A 24,462-nucleotide genomic window follows, 5' to 3' on the forward strand; every position below is an offset into this window, starting at 1 on the left:
GCACATCAGTGTAGTTAATTTAACAGATAGTCGTTAATTAACTAATTGTTAAAGTATTATGCATGATTTATAAAGCTGCAGACACTCTGGGAGTGATGCGACAGGAGGCTTGCGATGAGACGGAAGACAGATCATTGCTGACCAGGATTATGCCAAAGGGTACATGCACGGGTTAAATGTGAAACAAGAAATGTTGCACTACCTCAATTATTTAGATTCATCCCAGGGAATGGAGAAAGAATGTTGGAGGAATAAGGAAGGAAAAAGAAAGGTTAAAGGCAGGCACTAATAAAAACTTGCAGAACCACAGTGATGTTCTCACTTTTAATTTTATTCCATTGTTTCAATCACAGCAGTCAGTTTAAGAACCAGAAAACATATTAAGGGTATTAATAACACTCAACTGCACTGTTAAGTGAAAGCAGCACTTATCTCTTGTCTATAATACTGTATGTGAGCATGACCATACAATCTAATGTACTCACACTGTGAAAGCATTTCTACAGTCAAATAAACAGTCCAACTTGCATTCTAATAACTTAAACATAAAAGGGATGCAAACTAAGGTTCAAAATTAACCTGAAACATTAAATCTATAACAACCTATTCATTTTTAAATCATAACCTTCATATTTTAATCTAAAACAAAGAGTGGCATATTGCCCTGTATTTATGACAAATGTACTTTGAATATAAAGTTATTACCATGAAAGAACAAGCACCTACCTATTACGAAGTTTGAGGTAGCCTATTTGATACTACAGATTCAGGGTCGGCAAGATGAGGAGCAGCTTCTCTCCTTTAAAATTATTGACACAATGGCCTTGATATGAACCCACCACACTCTCCACTCCAAAATGAATGGGAAAAGGGGATTAAAAACTTTAAAGCAAGAAACATGCACTCCACCCACTGCATATGTGAGAGGCTAGTCAATTCATTAACATATCTAATCAGGTTCTCATCATGCAATTGAGCACCCACTTTAAATTTAACAGGAGCCTCCTAGGTTTCCTAGGGCTCAGGAGATAGGAGCTGTCAGCTCAGCAAAGGTGAATGCCTTTTACAGCACTGTCTGTGGACTAGGATATCTCCCCTGTCCTCTCAGGGAAGTGTTTGGCCTCCCCTTGGTCAGTCAAGGCCTCTTTCTCCCTACTGCTCTGATCGCAGACCCCCCTTCAAGGCCTGATCTCTAATTCCCCTGAACTTGCGACTTTCCACCCACCCACAGCTCCACTCCCTCATTCTGTCCCCCAACAAGAGTAGCCGGCTAAAGCCTTCTGCCTTTGGTTTTCCTACCTGGCATGGCCAGCCTGTCAATTTGGCTGAGTGCTAGGAGGGGCATGGAAGAAAATAATTATAATGGAGGTCGTTCCATTAAATTGAGCAAGCCATCCGCATCCCTGGCCTTGCCAGGTTTCTGCCATGCTACTGCACTTCTCCACATTCTCCCAGGAAATATTGGGCCAAATATCTTTTGAAACTAAAGTCGAAAGAAGGCCAAATCATGAGTGTATGTTGACAAAGGCAGAAGTGATTGGAATGTGGCAGGTTTAAATAAAGCGAGCTGAAAGGTTACAATAATCTGGAGATTGGTTTCAGTGATGGTGCACTTGAGCTAGGGAAGTAGGCCAAAGATGTTGTAAATGTAAAAGCAGGCTGGGTTGGTAAAGGGCCTGGATGTTGGGCTGGAAGTTTAAACTGAAGAGGAACAGATGTTTACAGCACAATAGAAAGTCATTTGGGGTCCTTCCCAGCTCTGTACAGCAGCAAAACAAAGTAATTCCACTGCCCTGCTCTGTATTTTTCCTCTTCAAATGTCTTATGCAATGGTTTCTGCTTCAAATTACACTGCAGCAAAATATTTCACACTCCAACAATCTTCTGCAGAAATAAATTTCTCTGGAGCTCTTTCCTTAAACTATTAGTGATGATTCCAATTGATAACCGTTGTTACTGTCTCCACAATGAGACATGATGGTTGTTCCCTATTCATTCTATCAAGGCCTTCATAACTGTAATGCCGCTGTTGAAAATTTTGGCTAATTGAGCACTTGATTTCAAACACCACAATGACAGATGTGGGGTTAAGGACTGCAGGAGGAAGGCAAAGTTGGATGTCCTCTTTTTACATATGAGAGCCGATCCACTGCTTATAAATAATGCCACCATCTAAAATGAAAGACAGAAGGTGACAGGGTACTGATCTTTAGACAAGCGAGGGATGATACAGAAATGGGGGGAACCATTAGTTTTGGGATTGTAGGAATGGAATCTTGATATGATGGTACAAGAGAGATAGACCATGGATGAGAGCTGATGGAGCAGGATCCATTGGAGATGAAGTACTAGCTGTGTTAGAATGGTGGCAAGTGGGACCCTGATACGATGCAGAAAACAATGTACAGAAAATAACTGGTATAGGTGGATGGAGTGATTGATCGTGTCAATGGCCACAGAGAGGTTGAGGTGACTGAAGAGGGAAAGCACGTTGTCACAAATACATTTGATATCAAAGACACGTGCCTGATCATTGTTAGTTAGTTAAACATGATCAATCGAGACCATGTATTTATTATATGTGTGACATAAGTCAACATGCCTAAAGACATAAGTAGCATTTGATCACATATGTACATCATTAAAGCCCACTTTTGTTATCGTTAAGTCTTTACAATTACATTTTGGCAATATCATCTGAGATACCATGTAACAACAATGTTCTTCTAGTGATAGAATAAAATTAAAATGCCACATAAGTCAACACTATTTTTTGGTGTAGTCCATTCAAGAAATAAAACAAATATTTTCCTGCCATGATGCTTCAGAGAGGTAATTTGCTGATGTATTAAAAGACTATACAGTATATGGAATAAAAACAAAAAAGCCACCCAATACAGCCTGGCTCCAAAGGACAATTACAAACTGAAACTCTGAAACTAACTGCTGCAAACTCACTGGAAAAATCAACTCTAAGCAAGACTTGCCTGTTTTTCCCATTTCAAAATCAACAATCTCAGTTCTTTACCCACTCCCACTTACCTCATCCCACTTCTTATTCCTTAATTTTCAGATGAACTCCTAAAATGCTATTTTCATGCACAGGTTCATGAGAGCAGCCTGGTCAATACCATAACCATGACTGGAAGGAACACAGTGGTTTACGATAAATAAGGGTAGTTCCAACATTATTATTTTTCATTGGGTGGGGGGAAAAGTGAATCTCTGCATTCAGTGCTGTGAAATGGAAATTTTCCATTATAGGCACCCAGAATTAGCACCAAACATTTCTAAGTCAGTACTGCACAGCCTAATGCTAAGCAAAACTCCTGCCACTCTGCTTTAATAGTGTGAATCAACCTCAAAAGATCACCCTTCCACCAGAGTTGAAAATGTTTCTATTTTCCACAACAGTTATTCCTGTTGTCAGCCTTGTTCCCGGGAACTGGCAAGCATTTTTTTCACTTAGGACCTTTGTTACTGTCGCCCTACCACGCTGGCTGCAATTTGAACCTTGCTCTCAAAAGGTGAAAATGACAGTGTCTCAACCCACTGCGATGCCCAAAGGAAGCAATACGCAAATAAATCAGCCTCAATCTGCATAAATATGTTAAGAAATCCCCTGTACAATTTACAAGAAACGGGTGTGGGGGGAGAGGGGGGTGGGTGTGGGGGCAAGGTTTGCCAAAAATGGGCGAACATTACAAAAATTTCAGAAATCTATAAAAAATAGCCATAGTGTAACTGATGAAACAAGGAGGGAATCTAATAAATGTCAGTATGTCAGCTACAGGGTAGTAGAAGTTGAAATCCCATCCCAAAAGGTTTGTAGCTCTTATATTGTTAATCTATATGAAAGCAGGTCAGGTTGTTTCTATTGACATGTTAAAGCAGGAAAGATGCAGTAGAAAATGGAATACCTATAATGTAAACATGTTCAATGTGTTTCTTCATAATTATGTGAAAAGTTTTTTAAAAATTGGAAGCACCTAAAGCAAGATTCAAATAATATACATATTGAAAAGTGTTACTTCATATCATAAACTTATTACTTAGTTCAGTAATTCAGTAATTTACAAACCAGAAACATATTCAATAAAACTTAGATTACACTTGGTAGTGCTATTTGATCCAGGACTCAAGCACCTAAGTAATCTAGGACCAAGTGACTTGCCAACTCATAAGCAAATTGATTTTCTCAGCACTGCGAGAAAATTAGATGATGCAACACTGGTAAATTAAATTAGCTCCATGCATTTCTGTGAGACCCAAAAGCTTTAAATTTCTTCAATTCCAAGAGAATGTAGTTTTAGCAAGTCAATCATTAAATTATAAAGCACAGCATGTCAATCATAGACTGTAATGGAGCTTAAAAGCCGATGAATTATTTCAAATAAACGGAGCAAAGTTCCGATTTGGTTCTCTATGTTGTTCCTTCGATTGGTGCCCTCCGTACACGTGCTGATTTGGGTCTGTGGCGTAGAGGTATGGGTGGCAAGTCCCCTATGGTTTCAGTCTCTGATGGTTCAGTATCTCCCTGCAGTGAGCTGGTGTCACCTACAAGTTCACGAAGGAATTTAAACTTGGACAGAAACAGCTGCCATACCACATACCAACCTGCAAAGCAATCAAAAACCACTGATTAATCAAGACAGTGAGATCCAACAACTCAGAATACTTATGATTTATAACACAAGCTGCATTTACAGAATATGTGTTTGTAACCCAATTGCAGCAGAACTATAGGATAACTAGAGATGTTATTGATGTCTTAAAGACTGGGTAAAGCATGACAATGTACAACTGCCTTCAGTATATGATTCAAGTTCACAGGAGGCTGTTCGCCTATTTCTGTCTGCTCTTGGAAACAACAAGTTAATTTCATCTTTGAACCCTATTCCCTAGTGAACTATTAATGGGGCACTTGCCTGGGAATCTTTAAGGTACCCTCAACCCTCATATTTGCTATTGGAAGGCACTTGACATTGGCAAAAATTGTCCTGTTCTCCAATTTGCATCCCGACTGGCTGAAATTGTGAATTTACTCAGAGCTATCTACACCCCGCCAAAGTATTAGTTCAAAGTGGATGATCACACCCCTCTATCCACACTCAGACACATTCCACATTTTGGGCAGCCTGGTAGAATTTTGGGACAATGCCTATAAACCAGCCAATTAAAACACAAGTTTCATCATAGAAAGAACAATAGTTACCACACTCCTCATGGTGGACTGACAGTCACTGTTGTAGCAGAAATCACGATCAGCAAGATGTGGATCCGCTGGCTCTTCAGTCGAAGGGCAATGTATCCTGACACATCAGTCAGCAAGATTGTCATTTTTAAAAAAATTCATTCTTCGGATGTGGGTATAGCTAGCAAGCATTTAAAGTCCTTCCTTAGCTGGCCCATGGAGGTGGTGGGTTGATCTTCCTAAACCGCTGGCAGCAGTTTAATACAACTGAATGACTTACAAGACCACTTCATAGAGTAGTTAAAAGTGAACCACTTTGGTGGAGTCTCTCATAGACCAGACCCATCAAGCATGAGAAGCTTCCTTTCCTAAAAGGCATCGGTGAACCAGTTGGATTTTTAGAACAATCTATCACATCTACTGATACCTGCTTTTTATTTCCAGATTTCCTTTGAACCTGATTTCAAATTCTGAACTGCTATGGTGGGATTTCATGTCACCTTCTCTGGCTTACTACTCCAATAATTTAGTATTATATCACCAGTTAAAATGAGGTGAGAAGTTAAAATGGGAGAGGGGGCAGAGTTCAAGTGCTATTTTCAATCAGGGTGAGATAAGAATTTCACAATATTGTTTGCTGACAATTAATCAGGATGCAGATGATCAGAAGTATGAGAAGCAGAACATCATCATAAACTGACAAATGGCACCTGCTCTTCCAATTCCCTATCAAAACACTCTCTATGACCTCCTTCTCTGGGGTTTTTGGAGAGCTTACTCTTCATGGGGGATGAAAAGTGAAAATTCGGAAGTTTGGTATTTACTGTTGTGGACTGTCTGCCCCTTTTAAAAGAAATAAAAATGAGAATTTCCTTTGGTTATCTTGAGTTACAGAAAGTGCATTCTAGGCATGATGACATGTACATGCACTGAACAATTAGATTCCATGTGAAGTATTTACTAGGCTGATTTCATGCAAGGTCAGGAGTAAATAAATTACTCCAAATAAAAGCTAGGCTGTAAAGGGTAATGTGTGGTCTTCTACCAATTGATAGGAAGCAATTTAAAAACTTTACTACAGTTAGGTCATAATTAATGGCAGACATACTTAATACTTAGCAATTTTGCCAGGCTTGACTGATTCCTGCTACCTTAACTGACCTACCACAGTTGTGTTTCCAGCTTTAAGTTGTTATGCATATGATACTCACTGGTTCTCACTCATGGGATGTGAGCATCAATGCCAAGGCCAGCGATTACTGCCCATCCCTAAGTGCACTTGAGAAGGTGATGGCGAGCTGTCCTTTGAACCGCTGCAGTCCATATGATGTAGGTACACCCACTGTGCTTTTGGGAAAGGAGTTCCAGCATTTTGACCAAGCAACAATGAAGGAACAAGTGATATATTTCCAAGTCAGAATGGTGTGTGACAGGAGGGGAACTTGAGATGGTGCTGCACATACTAGCCTTTTCTTCTAGGTAGAGGTTGTGGGTTTGGAAGGTGCTATCGAAGCAGTCTTGGTGAGTTGTTGCAGTGCATCTTGTAGATGGTACACACTGCTGCCACTGTGAGCTGGTGGTGGAGGGTGTGAATGTTTATAGGTGGTAGATGGGGTACCAATCAAGTGGGCTGCTTTGTCCTGGATGATGTCAAGCTTCTTGAGTATTATTAGAGTGGCACTCATCAAAGGAAGTGGAAGAAATTCCATCACACTCCTGAAGTGCCCTGTACATGGTGGACAGGCTTTTTGGGGAGTCAAGAGGCCAGTCACTCCCTGCAGAATTCCCAGCCTGTGGCCTGCTCTTGTAGCTACAGTAGTTATATGGCTGATCCAGTTAAGTTTCTGGTCAATGGTGACCCCACAGGATCTTGATGCTGGGGGAGTCAGCGATGGCGGTGCCATTGAACATCAAGGGAAGATGGATAGATTCCCTCTTGTTGGAGATTGCCTGGCAAGTGAAGTGCAAACTTTGCCTATGTGATGGTTCTTGCTAAGAGTGCACAACATAGCCCCTTTTCATCTCAATGTTTACAATGGAAATATTGAATTTACATGTAGGATTCCCAGTGTATTACATTTCATCAATGGAAGCATTGGACTGCCATACTTTGATTACAGGACTTCAGCAACTAGGTAGCGCTGTAATTGATTCACCTGGAACTGTATGCTATTTTGTTTGTCATCAGATTTAAAAGACATTTTATTTGGATACAATCAACATTATATTTTCAAATTTAAAATGTATTTTTATTCCCTCTCCTGCCAGATGCTCCAAAAATCAGGTCTTGGTTTCATTCCACACCACTGAAATGCAACCAAATGCCTCAGATCTGCAGTTCTCCTCCCAACCCATCTCCTCCTCCTCTGAAGATGCTCCTCCTGGAGCTCCATTCTTTGTTGCTTCACAATGGTGTGCAAGGAAACCCTGTCTGTTGCAATCTGAAGGTAATACCAGATTTGACCATTTTATTGAATTGCACCTTCAGTATCCTGATTTCCTGCTCAATTACAACTCTGGTGCTCATGTGGCTTCTGTTGTAACTTCCTGGACATTAGTCCTTAAGCTCTTCACAGGTGTAAATGTCTATGGGTGCTGGATGAATCCATGGACTTGTCCTGTCAATTTCAAATGTTATTTTTTTTCCTCCACAATCAATGGTCTATTCTTAGACAGTTTGAAATCCAAGAAACAACCCCCATTCTGCAATATTCAAACTTCTACTCATTTAAAAAAAACTGTGCACTAATAACTATTCCTTGCTAGTGCTTGTACATTCAACCAAAGGTTACTGGTTAGAATAATTAATCTTAGTTGCCAATCAACCCTTATTTACACTATTTGTTAGGTGGTCTAGCTGATTATCTGGGGCATGCACAGAAGAAATGAACCATACAGAATCATGGGGCAACTTAGCCTGCTCAAAAAGCGAACTGTTCTTCTGCCCCCTCACTCCAACCACCCTTCACACCTCCCCCACTGTGCAAAAATCCCAAAGAAAGCCCAGAAAAATTGGGCATCTGTTCAAAAAATTTATGTTGGCAACTATACAGCATTATGATATGCTACAAATATTGAACATTCATCATACTTTCAAGACATCTCCAACTCAGTGTGATAATGGGTCATGCAGACCAAGAAGATTCCTATTTGAAACCCTCATCTGGACAGTTAGTTTATCTCACTCAGCCAGTGTGGCAGTAGGGTCCCTACAATTGGTCTTGGTCTAAGCAAGCTAGGGAGAAATCTAAATCTGAATAATTCCCAACTCTGACCCCATTTTCTGAACAGTAGACAGTCAGGTGTAATAAGCTGATTATAAGTCTCATCGTACCTAAACCTAATAAACTTGAAAGTTAACTGCATTTAAACTAGCGAAAAGAAAATGCTACAAAGGTTAAAGGAAATCAGATTTTAATCAATACAGGATAGTTCTTTTGCAGCTGACACTCAGTACTGTAGGAGTGCTGAACTACTGGAGATGCTGTCTTCTGGTTGAGCTATTGAACCAAGGTCCAGTCTGCTCTCTCAAGTGTATGTAAAAGATCCCATGACACTACTTAGAAGAAGAGTTATAGCCAGTCCTAGTGAATATTTATCCTGTAGTTAATTTGGTCATTATCACATGGCTATTTGTGGGTGCTTGCTGTGCACAAATTGGCTGCTATTTGTGGGTACTTCCTGTGTACAAATTGGCTGCCATGTTTCCAAAATGATGGATTGAATGGCTCCTTTCTGTGCCATAAATATTTTCATGTTCTATTATAACAGTGACTACACTTCAAAAGTATTTCATTGAGTGTGAAGTGCTTTGAGATGTCCTGAGATTATTAAAGGCATTATATAAATGCAAGTCTTTTTTTAATAATATGCACCTATAGAAAGATTATTGAATCATAATACTTACCTATTCTATTAGCTGAGAGAACAGCCCATAGTGTGCATTTAGCCTGCAATCCAGGATTAGGCTGTACAAGGGCAGCTCAGTAATTATAACGTGCATGTTATTTCATACATAGTTGCAAACTTTAAATAGCGTACAGTCCCCTATTATCGCAGAAAACATTCAATGTCTATTTGAACCATAGCATTGAACCTGTGGTTTATTTTCAAAAGCAGATTTCTACTTTTTTTCTACCAAGGTTACATTAACTTCGAAAAAGTGCGATTACAGAATTTCTGTCACATTAAGATTAATTTAAAGAAGAAGGGAAGAAAAAATGATTTTGGAGTGATATCTGTGTAATATTTAAAATACTTTTTCTATCACGCTTTGTTAATAACGCTGACAAAAATAATGTTAATGTCAAATTTGTGTTGCAATGAAATACATGCTTTAAATTGGTAATTAAGCACAACCGTCTCAATTGGGGAAGGATTAGGGAATCATTAAAAGAATATATAAACCAGTTCACTCAGTGCCTGGGAGGAATAGGGAGAGTCTGCTGTCTTGGAAGTAAACCTGTTGTAAAGGTACAGGCTAGCTTCAGACTCATTCGTCCTCAACATAAAATTATTGGAATTAAAATGGTAGTAGAGGGTGAACTTAAGCTTTGGTGATTGGTTGCTGAATAAGAAGTTTTCGTCTCTATCCTTGGGGGAAAAAAAGAAGCAAACTGCTGCTGACAAACTCAGCTACAGAATGGCAGAAGGATGTTGCAAAATCTCAGGCTTTGGCTATCAGCTGATTTTTTTCAGAGGCAGAACCATATCAGCAATGGAAAAATGAAGTTGAAATGTGGATGCAGGTTACTTTGTTGCCTCAAAAGAAGAAAGATATTGCTTTGTCACTGCCAGAAAAAAGTAAGATTAGGAGTGAAGTATTTTCCAAATTGGACATGGATGGCTTGGACACCGAAGAGGGATTGGCCTTTCTATTAGAGTTTTTCGATAAGTTTTACTAAAAGGATGATTTGTTGGAAGCATATGGAGCATGGTCAGCCTTTGATAGATTTAAGAAAACAGATGATCAGTCCATGTAGGAATATATTAAGGGCTTTGATCAGTGGTAAAAGAGATTTAAAATGTTTAACCTTGAAATCTTGGAGTCTGTATTGGCATTTAATTTACTCGATTGTGCATGCATTTCTCATGTTGACAGACTTTTGGTATTGACGTGGATTCAATTCCATGGGAAAGACTCTCTCCTAGACCAAATGGCGGCTAAAAAAAAAATTTTGGCTAAACAGTCATTTCCAGCTACTTTCCCATCAAATACGGGCAACTCGGTGGTAAAGCAAAGGATGGAGAATTCTACGTTGGCCGAACTTAGAGATCGACAAAATATTAAACTCAGATTCCGTACAAAGATGGGGTTCCTGCTAGGCAGTCTGAAGATGGTGGTACTCATAGCCAATTTGAGAGTCGAGACAAAAAGCAGGTCTGGGACGGCAACCGTAGGCGCTTGAACCCGAGAATGAATGGGAAATAGTTAAATGGTGTGATTCTAAGTATCATTACGTAGTGAAAGAATCGTGTTTTTAAAATAAAGCATGAGACAGATAATTCCGAGGCTGAAAATGATGATGGTAACTGCCATAAAGGAATTGTGTTGGTCACTGGGAGTTTGAATCCAGTGATGAGTATGTTGATGGCTGATTCATTCAACTGCGCAGTTTTAGATAGTGGTTGCACTTCCACGGTGTGTGGGGTGAATTGGCTTAACTACTACCTGGAGTCTCTCGTTGAGGCAGATCGGCTGATGGGTAGGAGTATGGAAGGTTTGGGGTTGTCTTCCTAAACAGTATATCTCCCTCGTAGGATAACTGGGATCAGTCTCTTCATCAGTACTGATGTGGTCTCTGGTGAGATACCTCTATTGTTAAGCAGATCTTTGATTGAGAAAAAGCACTGATGAATGGCAAAGCGATTGCGTTCAAGAAAACTGTGGATCTACATTGTACTCGGTCAGGCCATTACTGCCTGCCATTTAGGAGGCAAAGCATTTTTGTCAAAAAGTTCAGGCAGTCTTGTTAACTTCTCGGGATAAAAGTTTGGTGGACAAAAAGGTTATTTGGAAGTTGCATAGACAATTTGCACATCCAGTGCCACAAAACCTGAAAGCTCTACTGCGGGATGCTGGAGTGGTTGATAAAGAACACAACAACCTTATTAAGCAAGTCACAGCTCAATGTGCCATTTGTGTTAAATATCAAAGGACACTGCCACATCCTGTTGTGTGTCCGCCACTGGCCAGAGAATTTAACGATGCAGTGGCAGTGGGCTTAAAAGTATGGGACAAGGATCGGGGTTTTCTTTTTTGCTACACTTTGTAGATAGGCTAAATCTGGTCACCATATCTGCAGTAATACATGCTAAGGACAAACAGACCATTTTCGATAAGGTCATGGAGAAGTGGATGGGTATCAGATTAGGAACACCAATGACATTCCTGACTGATAATGGAGGGGAATTTGCAAATGAGGAATTTTTGGATGTGTGAAAATTTGAATACCATAGTTGTGCATACTGTGGCCGAGAGCCCGTTCAGCAATGGTTTGTAGTTGAGCGATCATGCAGTGATAGACAACATGTGGCATAAAATACTGGCCGATCAACCAGACTGAAATTGCAAATGGTGTTGGCATGGGCAGTGCATACAAAACCTCTTTACAAATGGTTGAGGGGGGTATAGCCCATACCAGTTGGTGTACTGGAGGAATCCCAAGTTGCTTTCAGTGCTATTGGATGCTTTCGTCTGCTCTTGAAGGAACTACCATTAGCTCTGTTTGTTCTGCCCACTTAAATGCCCTGCATGCAGACAAGAAAGCTTTCATCAGGCAGAGGTTTCCAAAAGAATTAGAAGAGCATTGTGACACCACATAAGACCTTCTAAGGTAGAAGTTATGTCAGGTGATCTGGTGTACTATAAGAGTGAGGGGCAAAGGGAATGGAATGGCCCAGGCTAAGTTATAAGGCGTGTAGGGAAAACTGTGATTATTCAACATGGGAATCAAACAATAAAAGTCAATTTTTCATGGGTCGTTGGAATGAATTATGAATTTGCAAATACTGACAATGTGATAGAAGATGATGAAGCACTATGTGCATCGAATACTCAATTGTAGGGCAGAGTCAGAGGGACAAGATGCAATGGATCAGGAGTTAAATATCGGTAGAAAATTGGATTGTGATAAACAGGAAGGGGCTATTTTGTCCAGAGGTCAACTGCCCAAACTGTGTTCCCGGGTATTGTATCGTCCGGAAGGATCGGATAACAGGAGGAATGCAACAAAAATGGGATGGGCAGGAAAATCTACTGGAAAATATAAGAATTGGCTGAATTTCCAGGATTTTGGACAAGCAGTGAAGGCCATGGACTGGGAAAATGGAGTACAAGAATGGAAAATAAGGAAGTGTAGCCCAAGTTACAATGATGGGTCGGGTGATGAATCATAGGTGAGGAAGCATTCAGGTACAGTGGATAGAGCCTCTAATGGGGTAAGCAGGGGGTCTAATAGTAGGAGCCTGGAAAGACTTAAGCAGGCAAGTAAGGGTCGCAGCCTGACTAGATGACATAGTACAGTGGAGAATGCTGAATCATTACGACAACGTAGCAGAAGCAGGAGTCCCCATGACCGAGAGGTTTTTGAAACAGCTGACATGTTATGGGATAAAGCCATATGGGAGGCTAAAAAGAGGGAGTTGGACAGTTGGAGGGAGTTTGGTATGTATTCAGAAGTCCCAAATAGGGGTCAGCCAGCGTTATCACATAGGTGGGTCTGAATGGAAAAGATCCCACCAGATGGCACTAATAAGGCCAAGGCTAGGTTAGTGGCCCGGGAATTTGAAGGATGCTTAACAGATAAAGAAATCTGAGTGAACTTGCCAACAGCAGGGAAGGTAATTTTGAAAATTTTTTTTTGGTCCTTTTGGCAACATTTTCATGGGATTGTAAGTCGATAGATATAAAAGCTGCAATTCTGCAAGGGATCACCTCCAGAGGGAAGTGTTTCTCAAACTTCCTAAGGAGACGCCAGAGGTGGAGGGAAAACTTTGGAAATTGAATAAGTGCGCATATGGTTTAAACAATGCTTCTAGAGTGTGGTACTTTTCAGTTCAATTGGTGTTGTTAAAGTTGGTTGTCTTCAACTGAAGGCAGATACTGCCATGTTTTACTGGTACCATGTTGGGAAACTGGCAGGCAACATCTTAATGCATGTTGACTTCCTGTGGGATGGCACTAGTGAGTTTCAAAAAAGAGTTATTGACAAGATTAGGACAGACTCTAAAGTTGGGAGTTAGGCTAATGAGGCCTTTAAATATATTGGATTAGAAATAAAACAGTATAGGTCTGAGGTTACTTTGCATCAGCAATCGTATTTAGAAAGTGTTAGCCCTATTGCAGTCAGTCAGGCTAAGTCTTCGCAAAAAAGATGCTGCGCTTCCAAGAATGAGATAGAGCAGCTGTGAAGTTTAGTTGGGCAATTAAACTGGCTGAGCACTCAGACAAGGCCGGATGCAAGTTCTGATGTTCTTGAGCTGAATACTGCAATGAAATATCCCAAGGTCCAGGATATCTTATGGGTGAACAAAACATTTAAAGATGGAGATATGTTTACTCAAGTTTCCATCTTTGGGTGACCCTAAGAATATAAAATTGTGAGTGTTCATGCCTCTTACGCAAACTTTTTTGATGGGTTTCTGAGTGCAGTAGGTTTTATAATATTTCTTGTGGTTGAAAATAGAAAGGGTTGTTCTTTGGCTTGGGAAGCCAAGAAAATAAGGCAAGTAGTAAAAAGCACCCTGGCTGCAGAAACACTCGCAATAGCAGAGGTGGTTGTTATGGCATTTTTTTCTCAAACGTTAGGGGAAATACTATATGGGAGAAATGATGAAGGAAGTAGAGTGTTATATTGACAATCGATCCCTTTGGCATAACATACATTCCACAAAGATTGTAAGCAAAGAAAAATCATAAAATTGATACTGCAAGTCTAAAACAAATGGTGGAGAGAAAGGAAATCTCTAAGCTCCAGTGAGTTGATACAAGTCATCAGTTATCAGACTGTTTCACTAAAAGGAATGTTTGCAGTAAAAATTGGGGGTATTGGAAGAAGGACAACTCAGGATGTGAGTGTTTGTTTTGGAAATTTTTCTGTCTTCAGTTTTTTTATTTCTCTGAAAATTAAATGCAGTTTTCAAAACAAAGGGAATCTGTTAATGTTGAATTTATGTTGCAATGAAATGCATGCCTTAAATTGGTAATAAAACACTCTGTCCCAACTGGGGAAGGATTAAGGAATCCTTGTAAGAGTATGTAACCAGTTCACTCAGTGCCTGGCAGGAATTGGGAGAGTCTGTGATTTTGCTTTGTTGTCTTGGAAATAATCCTGTTTTAAGATACAGGCTAGCTTCAGACTCATTCTTCCTCAACATACAATTATTAGAATTAATACCTGTCCTTTTAGATCCAGTCATGGAAAAAACTTGTAAAGAAACATTACAAGTTTTGCTAATTACAGGCTGGAGAGAGAAATCGATTATAAGTAAATAACGTTGTATAATCGAATTTAGCCTGTACTTAGCTTTCTCTCTTTTTATATCAGAACAGTGGGATATTCAAAATTGCAAAATGTAAAAAAAGTTGTTTCATTCAAATCTAAAAATATTTTTGGGGAGTAAAGTTTGAAAGGATCAGTTTGAAACAAATATCCCAGTTTGATTTACCAGAATAGTAAGAAATTTAATGAAAAGATCATTGCATGTTCCTTAATAGTAATTTACAAATAACTTATTCCTTAGAGTTTTAATCTATTAGCTTTTCCTATCAAGGAGATAAAGGAAGATTGTTTACCAAATATATAATGGCATCTGGGAGTTTTACTTCTGTGTTGCTTCACCTTTTGTACAAAAAATCTACCTGATATTTGAAACTTAAAATAAAGTCTGATTCTGTGATCTATTTCTTTTGCAGAGTGGACTAAGAATGTACAACAGCTAAAAGCAATCCCCAGACAGTATTTCCTGTTGCATTATCCATGCATGTTACCAAATGCTTATCTGAGGTAGGGGTAGACTTTCTGAAAGGTGTGGAGAGTTTGGACTCAGTCATGAAAGTGGTCTAAAATACAGGAGCTAAAATAATCTAGGATAAAACCCCAAAACATAATGCGTCCCTATTTTTAATCAAACAGCATATCCTCCAATTCTCACAGAGTAATGTTGAGTAAGATTTCAGAACAGCTATCAATAGACAAATAAGGTACAAATAAGGTAACATATAGATGTAATCAGGCAAATATCTAATGCACAAAAAAACTCGTATGTCTGCACCCATTTCCTGTCTATAAACAATGCTTCCTGTTGTCACTTTGGCTTGTCAATTTCTCGTATTATACATTCCTAATATTTATCCTCCAAACAACATCTAAATATAGATCATCTGATCAGTATTACATTGAGGTTTGTGGGTACTTGCTGTGTATGGGACCTTGCTGTGCATAAATTGACTGCCATATTTCCTACATTACAATAGTGACTTCAAAAGCACTTAATTGGCTTTCATCCTGGCTGATGAAAGGCATTATATAAATGCAATTCATTTTTTTCTAAGTCCACATTTCCTATTGAATTTTCAAATGTGAATCTCATGAAAGTAACTGTATGCTCTGACCATTAGATGGCTTCCTACATCAAGTTTTTGAAGAGTTTTTTCAAAATCCATTGCTTGCATGCTTTTATGTAGGCAAGTTTTAAACTACAAGTTTCTTTTCATTTTTATTTTGTATTTTACATTATTTAATTTAACTTATTTAGTTGCTTACGCTTTTTATCATCTTGCCCATGCTCTCCCGCCCTGGATTTTTGGTTGTTTAGGGCTCACTACCGTCTCAGTGTCTTTGCACACACATAGCTCTCAACCTCATTCTTCTGCCTTTTGGCCTGCTTTTATTTCACCATATCCTGTCCTGCAGTGCTTGACAATGTCCCAGTCTCTTCTCAGAAGCAGAGATCTCAACTTGCCCGCTTCTATGGCGGCTCCACCGTTCTCCACTGCACCCATTTCCCTCTTGTTGGTCACGTCTTATAAACTCAACTCATAACCTGCTCACTTTCACATTGGCCTGCCAGACCTCTGTCACTCCCCATCCACTTAAGCCACTTGCATGATTTCCAGCAAACTTAACAACCCACACATGGACAATTTTCAACTGCAACAGAGCTTCATAATAATAGGTAAATGAAGGCATAGTAAAGTGCGAGGGGGGAGGGAAACATGGAGGAGACGACAATATAAACACAAACAGCAGAGCTGCAAAAACAGAAGACCCACAAAGAATAGGCTCAAAATAACAATTAAAACAGACAAACTAAAATCATTTTGTATGTTTAATCTTAAACAATGCCACAGGGCATCCATATATAGATTGAAATAAATCTCCTATTCCCTTTGATCCCAATTGTTGGCCATCCCTTGCCAGTTAGCATTGTAAATTTTTTCCTCTCCATCAATGACACCTCATTCCTTGCAAACTATCACCCACATCCAATCTCTTTTCCTTGCTAAAGTCCCTAAACATGTTTTCACCTCCCAAATCCATGTTCATCTTTCCCAGTACTCTCTGTTTAAATCTTTTCAATGTCTCCTGCTACATAACCAAAACAGCCTTAACCAAAGTCATAAAAACAAAAAGCTACAAGCTACTGCGGATGCTGGAAATCCAAAACAAAAACAGAATTACCTGGAAAAACTCAGCAAGTCTGGCAGCATCGGCGGAGAAGAAATCAGTTAACGTTTCGAGTCCTCATGACCCTTCAACAGAACTAAGTAAAAATAGGAAAGGGGTGAAATATAAGCTGGTTTAGGGTGGGTGGGGGGCGTTGTTGGGACAAGCAGCCAGTGATAGGAGGAGATAACCAAAAGATGTCACAGACAAAAGGACAAAGAGGTGTTGAAGGTGGTGATATTATCTAAGGAATGTGCTAATTAAGAGTAGGAAGCAGAACAAACAAGATAGCCCTAGTGGGGGTGGGGTGAAGGAATACTAAAAAGGCTAAAAGGTAGAGATAAACAATGGGTGGAAATACATTTAAAAATAATGGAGGGGAAGAGACACATTGAGGGTGTGGTGTGAGCAGTTAATCAAAAGATGTCACAGACAAAAGGGTCAAAGAGGTGTTGAAGGTGGTGGTCTTTGTCTGAGAAAAGTGCTAATTAAGAATGGAAAACAGGATATTCAAAGTACAGCTCTAGTGGGGGTGGGGTGGAAAGACTAAAGGTTTTAGTTTTAGATTTAAAAATAATGGAAATAGGTGGGGAAAGAAGAATCTATATAAATTATTGAAAAAAAAAGCGGGTGGGGGGGGAAAAGAAACAGGGTGGGGATGGGGGGAGGGGGAGTTTAAGATCTAAAGTTGTTGAATTCAATATTCAGCCCAGAGGGCTGTAAAGTGCCTAGTCGGAAGATGAGGTGCTGTTCCTCCAGTTTGCGTTGGGCTTCACTGGAACAATGCAGCAAGCCAAGGACAGACATGTTGGCAAGAGAACAGGGTGGAGTGTTAAAATGGCAAGCGACAGGGAGGTTTGGGTCTTTCTTGCGGACAGACCGCAGGTGTTCCGCAAAACGGTCGCCCAGTTTGCGTTTGGTCTCTCCAAACCTGCCCCTTCACTTCCTCTCTCCTCATCGTCCAAGGGCCCAAACACTCCTTTCAAGTGAAGCAGCATTTCACTTGCATTTCCCCTAACTTAGTCTACTGCATTCGTTGCTCCCAATGCGGTCTCCTCTTGCCAACATGTCTGTCCTTGGCTTGCTGCATTGTTCCAGTGAAGCCCAACGCAAACTGGAGGAACAGCACCTCATCTTCCGACTAGGCACTTTACAGCCCTCTGGGCTGAATATTGAATTCAACAACTTTAGATCTTAAACTCCCCCTCCCCCCATCCCCACCCCGTTTCTTTTCCCCCCCCACCCGCTTTTTTTTTCAATAATTTATATAGATTCTTCTTTCCCCACCTATTTCCATTATTTTTAAATCTAAAACTAAAACCTTTAGTCTTTCCACCCCACCCCCACTAGAGCTGTACTTTGAATATCCTGTTTTCCATTCTTAATTAGCACTTTTCTCAGACAAAGACCACCACCTTCTACACCTCTTTGACCCTTTTGTCTGTGACATCTTTTGATTAACTGCTCACACCACACCCTCAATGTGTCTCTTCCCCTCCATTATTTTTAAATGTATTTCCACCCATTGTTTATCTCTACCTTTTAGCCTTTTTAGTATTCCTTCACCCCACCCCCACTAGGGCTATCTTGTTTGTTCTGCTTCCTACTCTTAATTAGCACATTCCTTAGATAATATCACCACCTTCAACACCTCTTTGTCCTTTTGTCTGTGACATCTTTTGGTTATCTCCTCCTATCACTGGCTGCTTGTCCCAACAACGCCCCCCACCCACCCTAAACCAGCTTATATTTCACCCCTTTCCTATTTTTACTTAGTTCTGTTGAAGGGTCATGAGGACTCGAAACGTTAACTGATTTCTTCTCCGCCGATGCTGCCAGACTTGCTGAGTTTTTCCAGGTAATTCTGTTTTTGTTAACCAAAGTCATGAATGATATCCAATGTGACTGTGACCATGGTGCATTAGCCTTCCTTGGCCTCCTTAAACATCCTGCAACCTTTCCCACAACATTTTCCTCCAAACCCTTCTTTCAGCTCTGTAGGGCTATTCTCAATTGGTTCCACTTTTACCTATTAGGTAACAGCCAGAGCATCACTTCTATTAGCTTCTCTACCCACCTAAGTATCACTGCCTCCAGAGTCCTCGAAGGATCTATCCTTGGCTTCTTCCTCCACATGCTTAGTAATATCATTTGTAGACATGAGATCAACTGCCACATATATGATGGCCCAGCTCTGTCTCTCTATCATTTCTTTTGACCCCTCCACCATCTTTGTTGCATCCTGTATCTAGTTCTCAAAGAAATAAATGGTTTCAGTTTAACACAGTCTACAATCTATATAGTCTTCAACCATATATTTTCACTTCAAGTTAAAAAATGAATAGATATCCCATCCTCTGAATCAGAAAGTACAATCACTTTCTCCTTCCTTCATTTTTGCATATTTAATTGTGGTTGAATGATGAACGCTCTGTTATTGAAATCCCAATCCAGGTGTAAACCTGATCCATGTCTTCATTACCTGCAGATGCAACTATTCCAGTGCTCCCTTAGGAAGCCTCCTAACCTTCAACTTCAGTTCATTCGAAACTCTGCTGCCTTATCCACTCGAAACTCTGCTGCCTTATCCACACATCCGTTACTCTTGTTCTTTACTGACCTACATCGACTCTCAACACCTCAAATTAAAAATTCTCATCCTGGTGTTCAAATTGTTTTGCGGCTTCACCCATTCCTACCTTTGTAACTTTGCCAACCTCAGAGCTCTTCAGGAATTCTGCTTTCCTACAGTTCTAGAATCTTTGTTTATCTCCCACCATTAGTGGCCATGTCTTTAGTTGCCTATGCCTCAAGCTTTGAAATTATCTCCTTTTCAAAACCTCTGCCTTTCTACCTCCCTCTCTTCCTTTAAGATCCTCTTTCAAACCCACCACTTTCCCCAAGCTTTTCATTTCTTACTATTTCTTTTGGCTGTTGTTCACTTTTTTATTACATTTCCTTGAAGCATTTTTTAAAATTAAACATGCTATTTAAATTCAAGTTGTTGATATACACAATTCAGAAGACAGAAACATAGTGATATAGCAGAGGAATAAATAAGTCTGTGTGTATATTATATATAGATAGATCTATCAATCACACAAATACTGCAGATGCTGGAAATCTGAAATCTTCAGCAAAGGCCTCAGCTTCTTCCCCTTCCACCCTCACCTTCCTGAATTTTGAGGACATCATGCGCCTCTTCTTCGTCACCTTCACCTCGGTGCCCACTTCTTTGGTCTGGAGTCTTTCTTTCTTTCATTTTCAGAATTCTCATTCCACCAGGAGCCCTCCCTATGGCCTCTTATCCTGCCTAAATATTTTCATCAGGAACAGCCAGCATGACATTAGCCATTCATTTCTCTGCTCTCCTCACTCATTCCAGCCTATCTCTATGCAAACTTGCAGTGCTCCATTCTCTCAGTCCAATCTTAACTTGTCACTAAACTTGCTGACGAGGATGATGTTGATCTTTGGCAAACTGACCTCTCTCAACTTTTTAAGCACTTCCTCCTATCTCTCCCCGGACCATGGCCTCTTCACCAAACATCAAGTTATTGTTTCCAAAACTGTCAGTGGCCTAGCTGCCATTGGGGATCTTCCTTCCAGGGCTCCAACCTCAGTTCCTGCTACCACGCAGTCTGCTTCTACTTCCTTCCCAAGATTCCCCAAACAGGACTGCACTGGTACACCCATCATTTCAGCCTGTTCTCCTTCTAAAAGAACTGATTTATTTCTGTCTCTTCATAACTACCTCGGAGATTCTTCCCATGCTCTCCGCCATTTTAACAATTTTCAGTTTCTTGGCCCTAACCATCTCCCTTTCACCATGGCTGTCTCACCCCTTTAGACCTCCACCCCTGACCAGGATGGCCCGAGCGTTCCCTCCTTGAATGGAGGGACCAACCAGTCCCCACCCTCCACTGCCTCACATTGAACAACTCCTTTCACTTTACTCATTTGGTCTAAATAAAAGGTGTTAATTAGGCCCCTTCCATCACTTCTTTTTCCAGTACACTGATGAATGTATCAATGCCATTGCCCTCTTGTCCAACAACGGAAAATTTCATCAACGTTGCTTCTAATTTCCACCCTTTGCTCACCTTCACATGGCTCATCTTTGACTCTTCCTTTCCTTTCTTTGACTTCTGTCTCCATTTCTAAGGATAGGCTATCAACCAATATCTATACAAGCCCACAGCTACCTTTACTGCACTTGCTTCCTTCCATCCCGTTTCTTCCATTTTCCCAGTTTCTCTGTCTCATGTATTCTGACTCGCCATTCCATACCAGTGTTTTCAATATATGTTCCATTTTCCTCAACTAAGGATTCCCCTTCACGGTAGTTTACAGGGTCCTCAATTGTGTTCATTCCCTTTCCTGCACTTCTGTTCCCACCCCTCTCAGAATCACAATAGGGTTCCCCTTGTCCACAGTTTCCGACCCACCAGCCTCCACATTCATCCTTTACCATTTCTGCCATCTCCAATATGATACCACCATGAAACGCATCCTTGCCTCCCCTGCGTGTCAGCAGTCTGAAAGGACTGTTCCCTCTACAACATTCTGGTCCACTCTTCTATCATCCCCAGAACCTCTCCCCTTCCTTCAACACATTCACATGCAAGCACAGGAGATGCAACACCTGCCCTTTTATCTCCACCCTTCTCAATGTCCAGGGTCCCAAACACTCCTTCCAGATGAAACAACAATTTACTTGTACTTCTTTCAATTTACTATACTGTATTTGCTGCTAACAATGTAGTCTCCTCTATACTGAGGACAACAAGTGGAGGTTGGTGATGAATTTGTGGAAAATGCCTGTCATTTTAATTCTCTGCTCCACTCCTATTTTGACCTCTCTGTCCTTGGTCTCCTATATTGTTCCAATGAAGCTTGAAAAACAGCACATAATCTTTTAATTAGGCACTTTACAATCTTCAGGACTCAAGAGTGTGTTCAACAAGATCATAACCTCTGCTCCCATTTTTTTTCACAGGCAGCTGTTGGTGATGATTTTGCTACTTCCATTTATACCTACTCTAGACCCATCATTTATTTCTTTACTTGTCTCATCTCCTTTTACCTTACACTAGGAGAGATGGTGAGGGGAGGCAGCAATGCCACTGGACTAGTAGTCCAGAGGCCCAAACTAATACTCTGAGAACACAAGTTCAAATCCCACCACGGAAATTAATGAATTCAATGAATTAATAAAAATCTGGAATTGAAAGCTAGTCTTAGTAATGGTGCCATGAAACTATCTTCATTAGTGACCTGGTCTGGTCACTAATGCCCTTTAGGGAAGGAAATCTGCCATCCTTACCTGGTCTAGCCTATACGTGACTCCAGATCCACAGCAATGTGATTGCCTCCTAACTGTCCTCTTAAATGGACTAGCAAGCCACTCAGTTGCACCAAACCATTACAGAAAAGTTGAAGGGGCATAAAATCAGATGGACCATCCAGCATCAAAGTAGGCACCAGAAATGACCACAACACACCCAGGCCTGTTGACCCTGCAAGGTCCTGCCTACAAACATGTCTTGCATCAAAATTGGGAGTTGTGCCCCACAGACTAATCAAGCAACAGCCTGACACAGTTATACACACAGAACTCGTAGAATCATACCTTACAACCATTGTCCCAGATTCCACCATCACCATCACCATTCCTGTCCTACCAGCAGGACAGACCCAGCAGAGATGACCACACAGTAGTATATGACCACAGGGGGGAGTTTCCCTGGGAGTCCTCAACAGTGACTCCAGACCCAATGAAGTCACATGGCATCAGGTCAAACATGGGCAATGAAATCACTTGCAGATTACTATCTACTACTGATGAATCAGTGCTCCTCCATATTGAACACCAACTGGAAGAAACGCTGAGGGTGGCAAGGGCACCAAATATAGTCTGGTGGGGGCCTTCATTAGCCCAGAGATATTGAAAAGAAAAGACGGCAATTAGGACAGTGCACAAACCATAAGAAATGTTTAAACTGGAAATGATTAGGGAATTAAATGTCATACAATTACACTTAACTGACAGAGAGGCACAGAAATGCACTGACCACAACACACAAATAAATACATTTATTATCAACACAACTTATAAGCTAATAAACAGATATATACACATATAGAGAAACATATTAATAAACAACACTAAGATACAGGTACAGTGATAGCTAACCCCAGGGCTCACAGAGACATTAAAAATTGATATTTATAGCTCAACTCACTTAAGCACAAAAGATACATCGATCTAACAAATTGATATATTTGAATGCATTAATATGATGATGATGATCCCTCTCCTTTACCTGCCCGACATTCAACAGCTGAGAGACCTGAGTTCTTTTGCTGCAGGTTTACTGGCCTGAGAAGAAAATGTGGCACTGGACCCCTCCACCTCAGATGGGGCCATGAACATCCCCAGGTACCAAGTAGGATTGAAAAAAAATTGTAAAGCATTTTCAAATATATTTTTGTAAAGCACTCCTAACTATCAGAGATATCAGAGAAATAAGCCATAATTGAAGTTTGTAAACCAACTATTAATCTATATATTGCTTTGTATTTGGGGGAAAAAAAGCAACTCGACTTTTCTTTTTACAGAAAATATATTGATTTTGAAGAATTTGCCTCAGGATTTACGAAGTGAAGCATTACTGCCCGGAGCAGCTGCACCGTAGGTGCCTAAAGCCCACGCTGTCTATCACCTGCCGATGTTATTTGTTCCCCGCAGGATTCTTACTCACCGAAAAGCATAAACAAGAGGACGCATAAGAGAGTGGCGATCAAGACCAGCAGGGTCAGACCGATGCTCTGTAACATCGCGCGCCTGGAGGCGGGTATCGGTGTCAGTGGCAGCTGCAGGACTCACTCAGCAATACCACTAGGCCCAACATCGGCTTCACGGTGGCAAGAAGCCAGACCGATCTTACTGCCGACCCACAACACTCTACCAACAATAACACTAGCCCCTACGATTGGGGCACACCGATTACAGTTTTCCGCAATCTTTGCAATCACATTGACAGACGCTCTGCGCCTGCGCCGCCCTGAGGAACGCCGGTAGTTGTAGTTTTAGAGCTGCGGCGACAGCGCGGTTCCCGGGCCAAGCCGGGCAAAGCCCAGACTACAACTCCCAGCATGCAACCCTTCCTGGGGTCAAGGACGGCGCCAAATCCGGTTGATTCACTAAGCACCAAAAAAAAGAGCTAATCCTTAAATTCAGAATTATTTAAATTTACAAATGGTTTGATTTTTCGGCCCCAGTTTACAAAAAGCACTTGTTTACTCAGTGCTGGAATGTTCAACTGACGTCTTTAAATATGGTCTTCTTTCTATGATCTGGTTTTTCAATGTTGTCCGGTTGCTAAGTGATGTCAGCAGCACAAGCGTTTTTCCAGCAGATTCGTGGAGAATGTCCTAGCAACAGAGTATAGAGAGGTGAGTGCCAGCAAGTCTAGGATTACCAGTTGATTGGCTGAAGCTACTGTTCAGTCTTTGAAAAATATGGTAAACTTGCTGCATATCTCGCTCAATCTGGGCTAAATTAGGGATAAAAACGAAGAAAAGCTGCAAATGCTG

The 24,462-nt window shown here is 40.7% G+C and overlaps 1 protein-coding gene across 1 annotated transcript; it reads right to left on the reverse strand.

Annotated features, from left to right (window-relative positions):
- Nucleotides 1-310: 310 nt before the first annotated feature.
- On the reverse strand, nucleotides 311-24,240 carry smim13 (small integral membrane protein 13). Its single transcript, XM_078539179.1, has 2 exons — nucleotides 23,628-24,240; nucleotides 311-4,617 (listed from the first exon to the last, which is right to left on the reverse strand). Exons 1-2 carry the CDS (start codon nucleotides 23,701-23,703, stop codon nucleotides 4,424-4,426), a joined length of 270 nt encoding a protein of 89 aa, XP_078395305.1. The 5' UTR covers nucleotides 23,704-24,240; the 3' UTR covers nucleotides 311-4,423.
- Between the last annotated feature and the right edge of the window lie 222 nt (nucleotides 24,241-24,462).

The sequence above is a fragment of the Cetorhinus maximus genome, chromosome 3 (genome assembly GCF_964194155.1).
Source record: "Cetorhinus maximus chromosome 3, sCetMax3.hap1.1, whole genome shotgun sequence".
NCBI lineage: Eukaryota > Metazoa > Chordata > Chondrichthyes > Lamniformes > Cetorhinidae > Cetorhinus > Cetorhinus maximus.

Bases quoted from the DNA above. Each gene is read 5' to 3' on its own strand.
- smim13 (XM_078539179.1), bottom strand. From the start codon at position 23,703: ATGTTACAGAGCATCGGTCTGACCCTGCTGGTCTTGATCGCCACTCTC. The intron at 4,618-23,627 runs GTGAGTAAGAAT...ATTGCTTTGCAG, and splicing joins CCTCTTGTTTATGCTTTTCG to GTTGGTATGTGGTATGGCAG.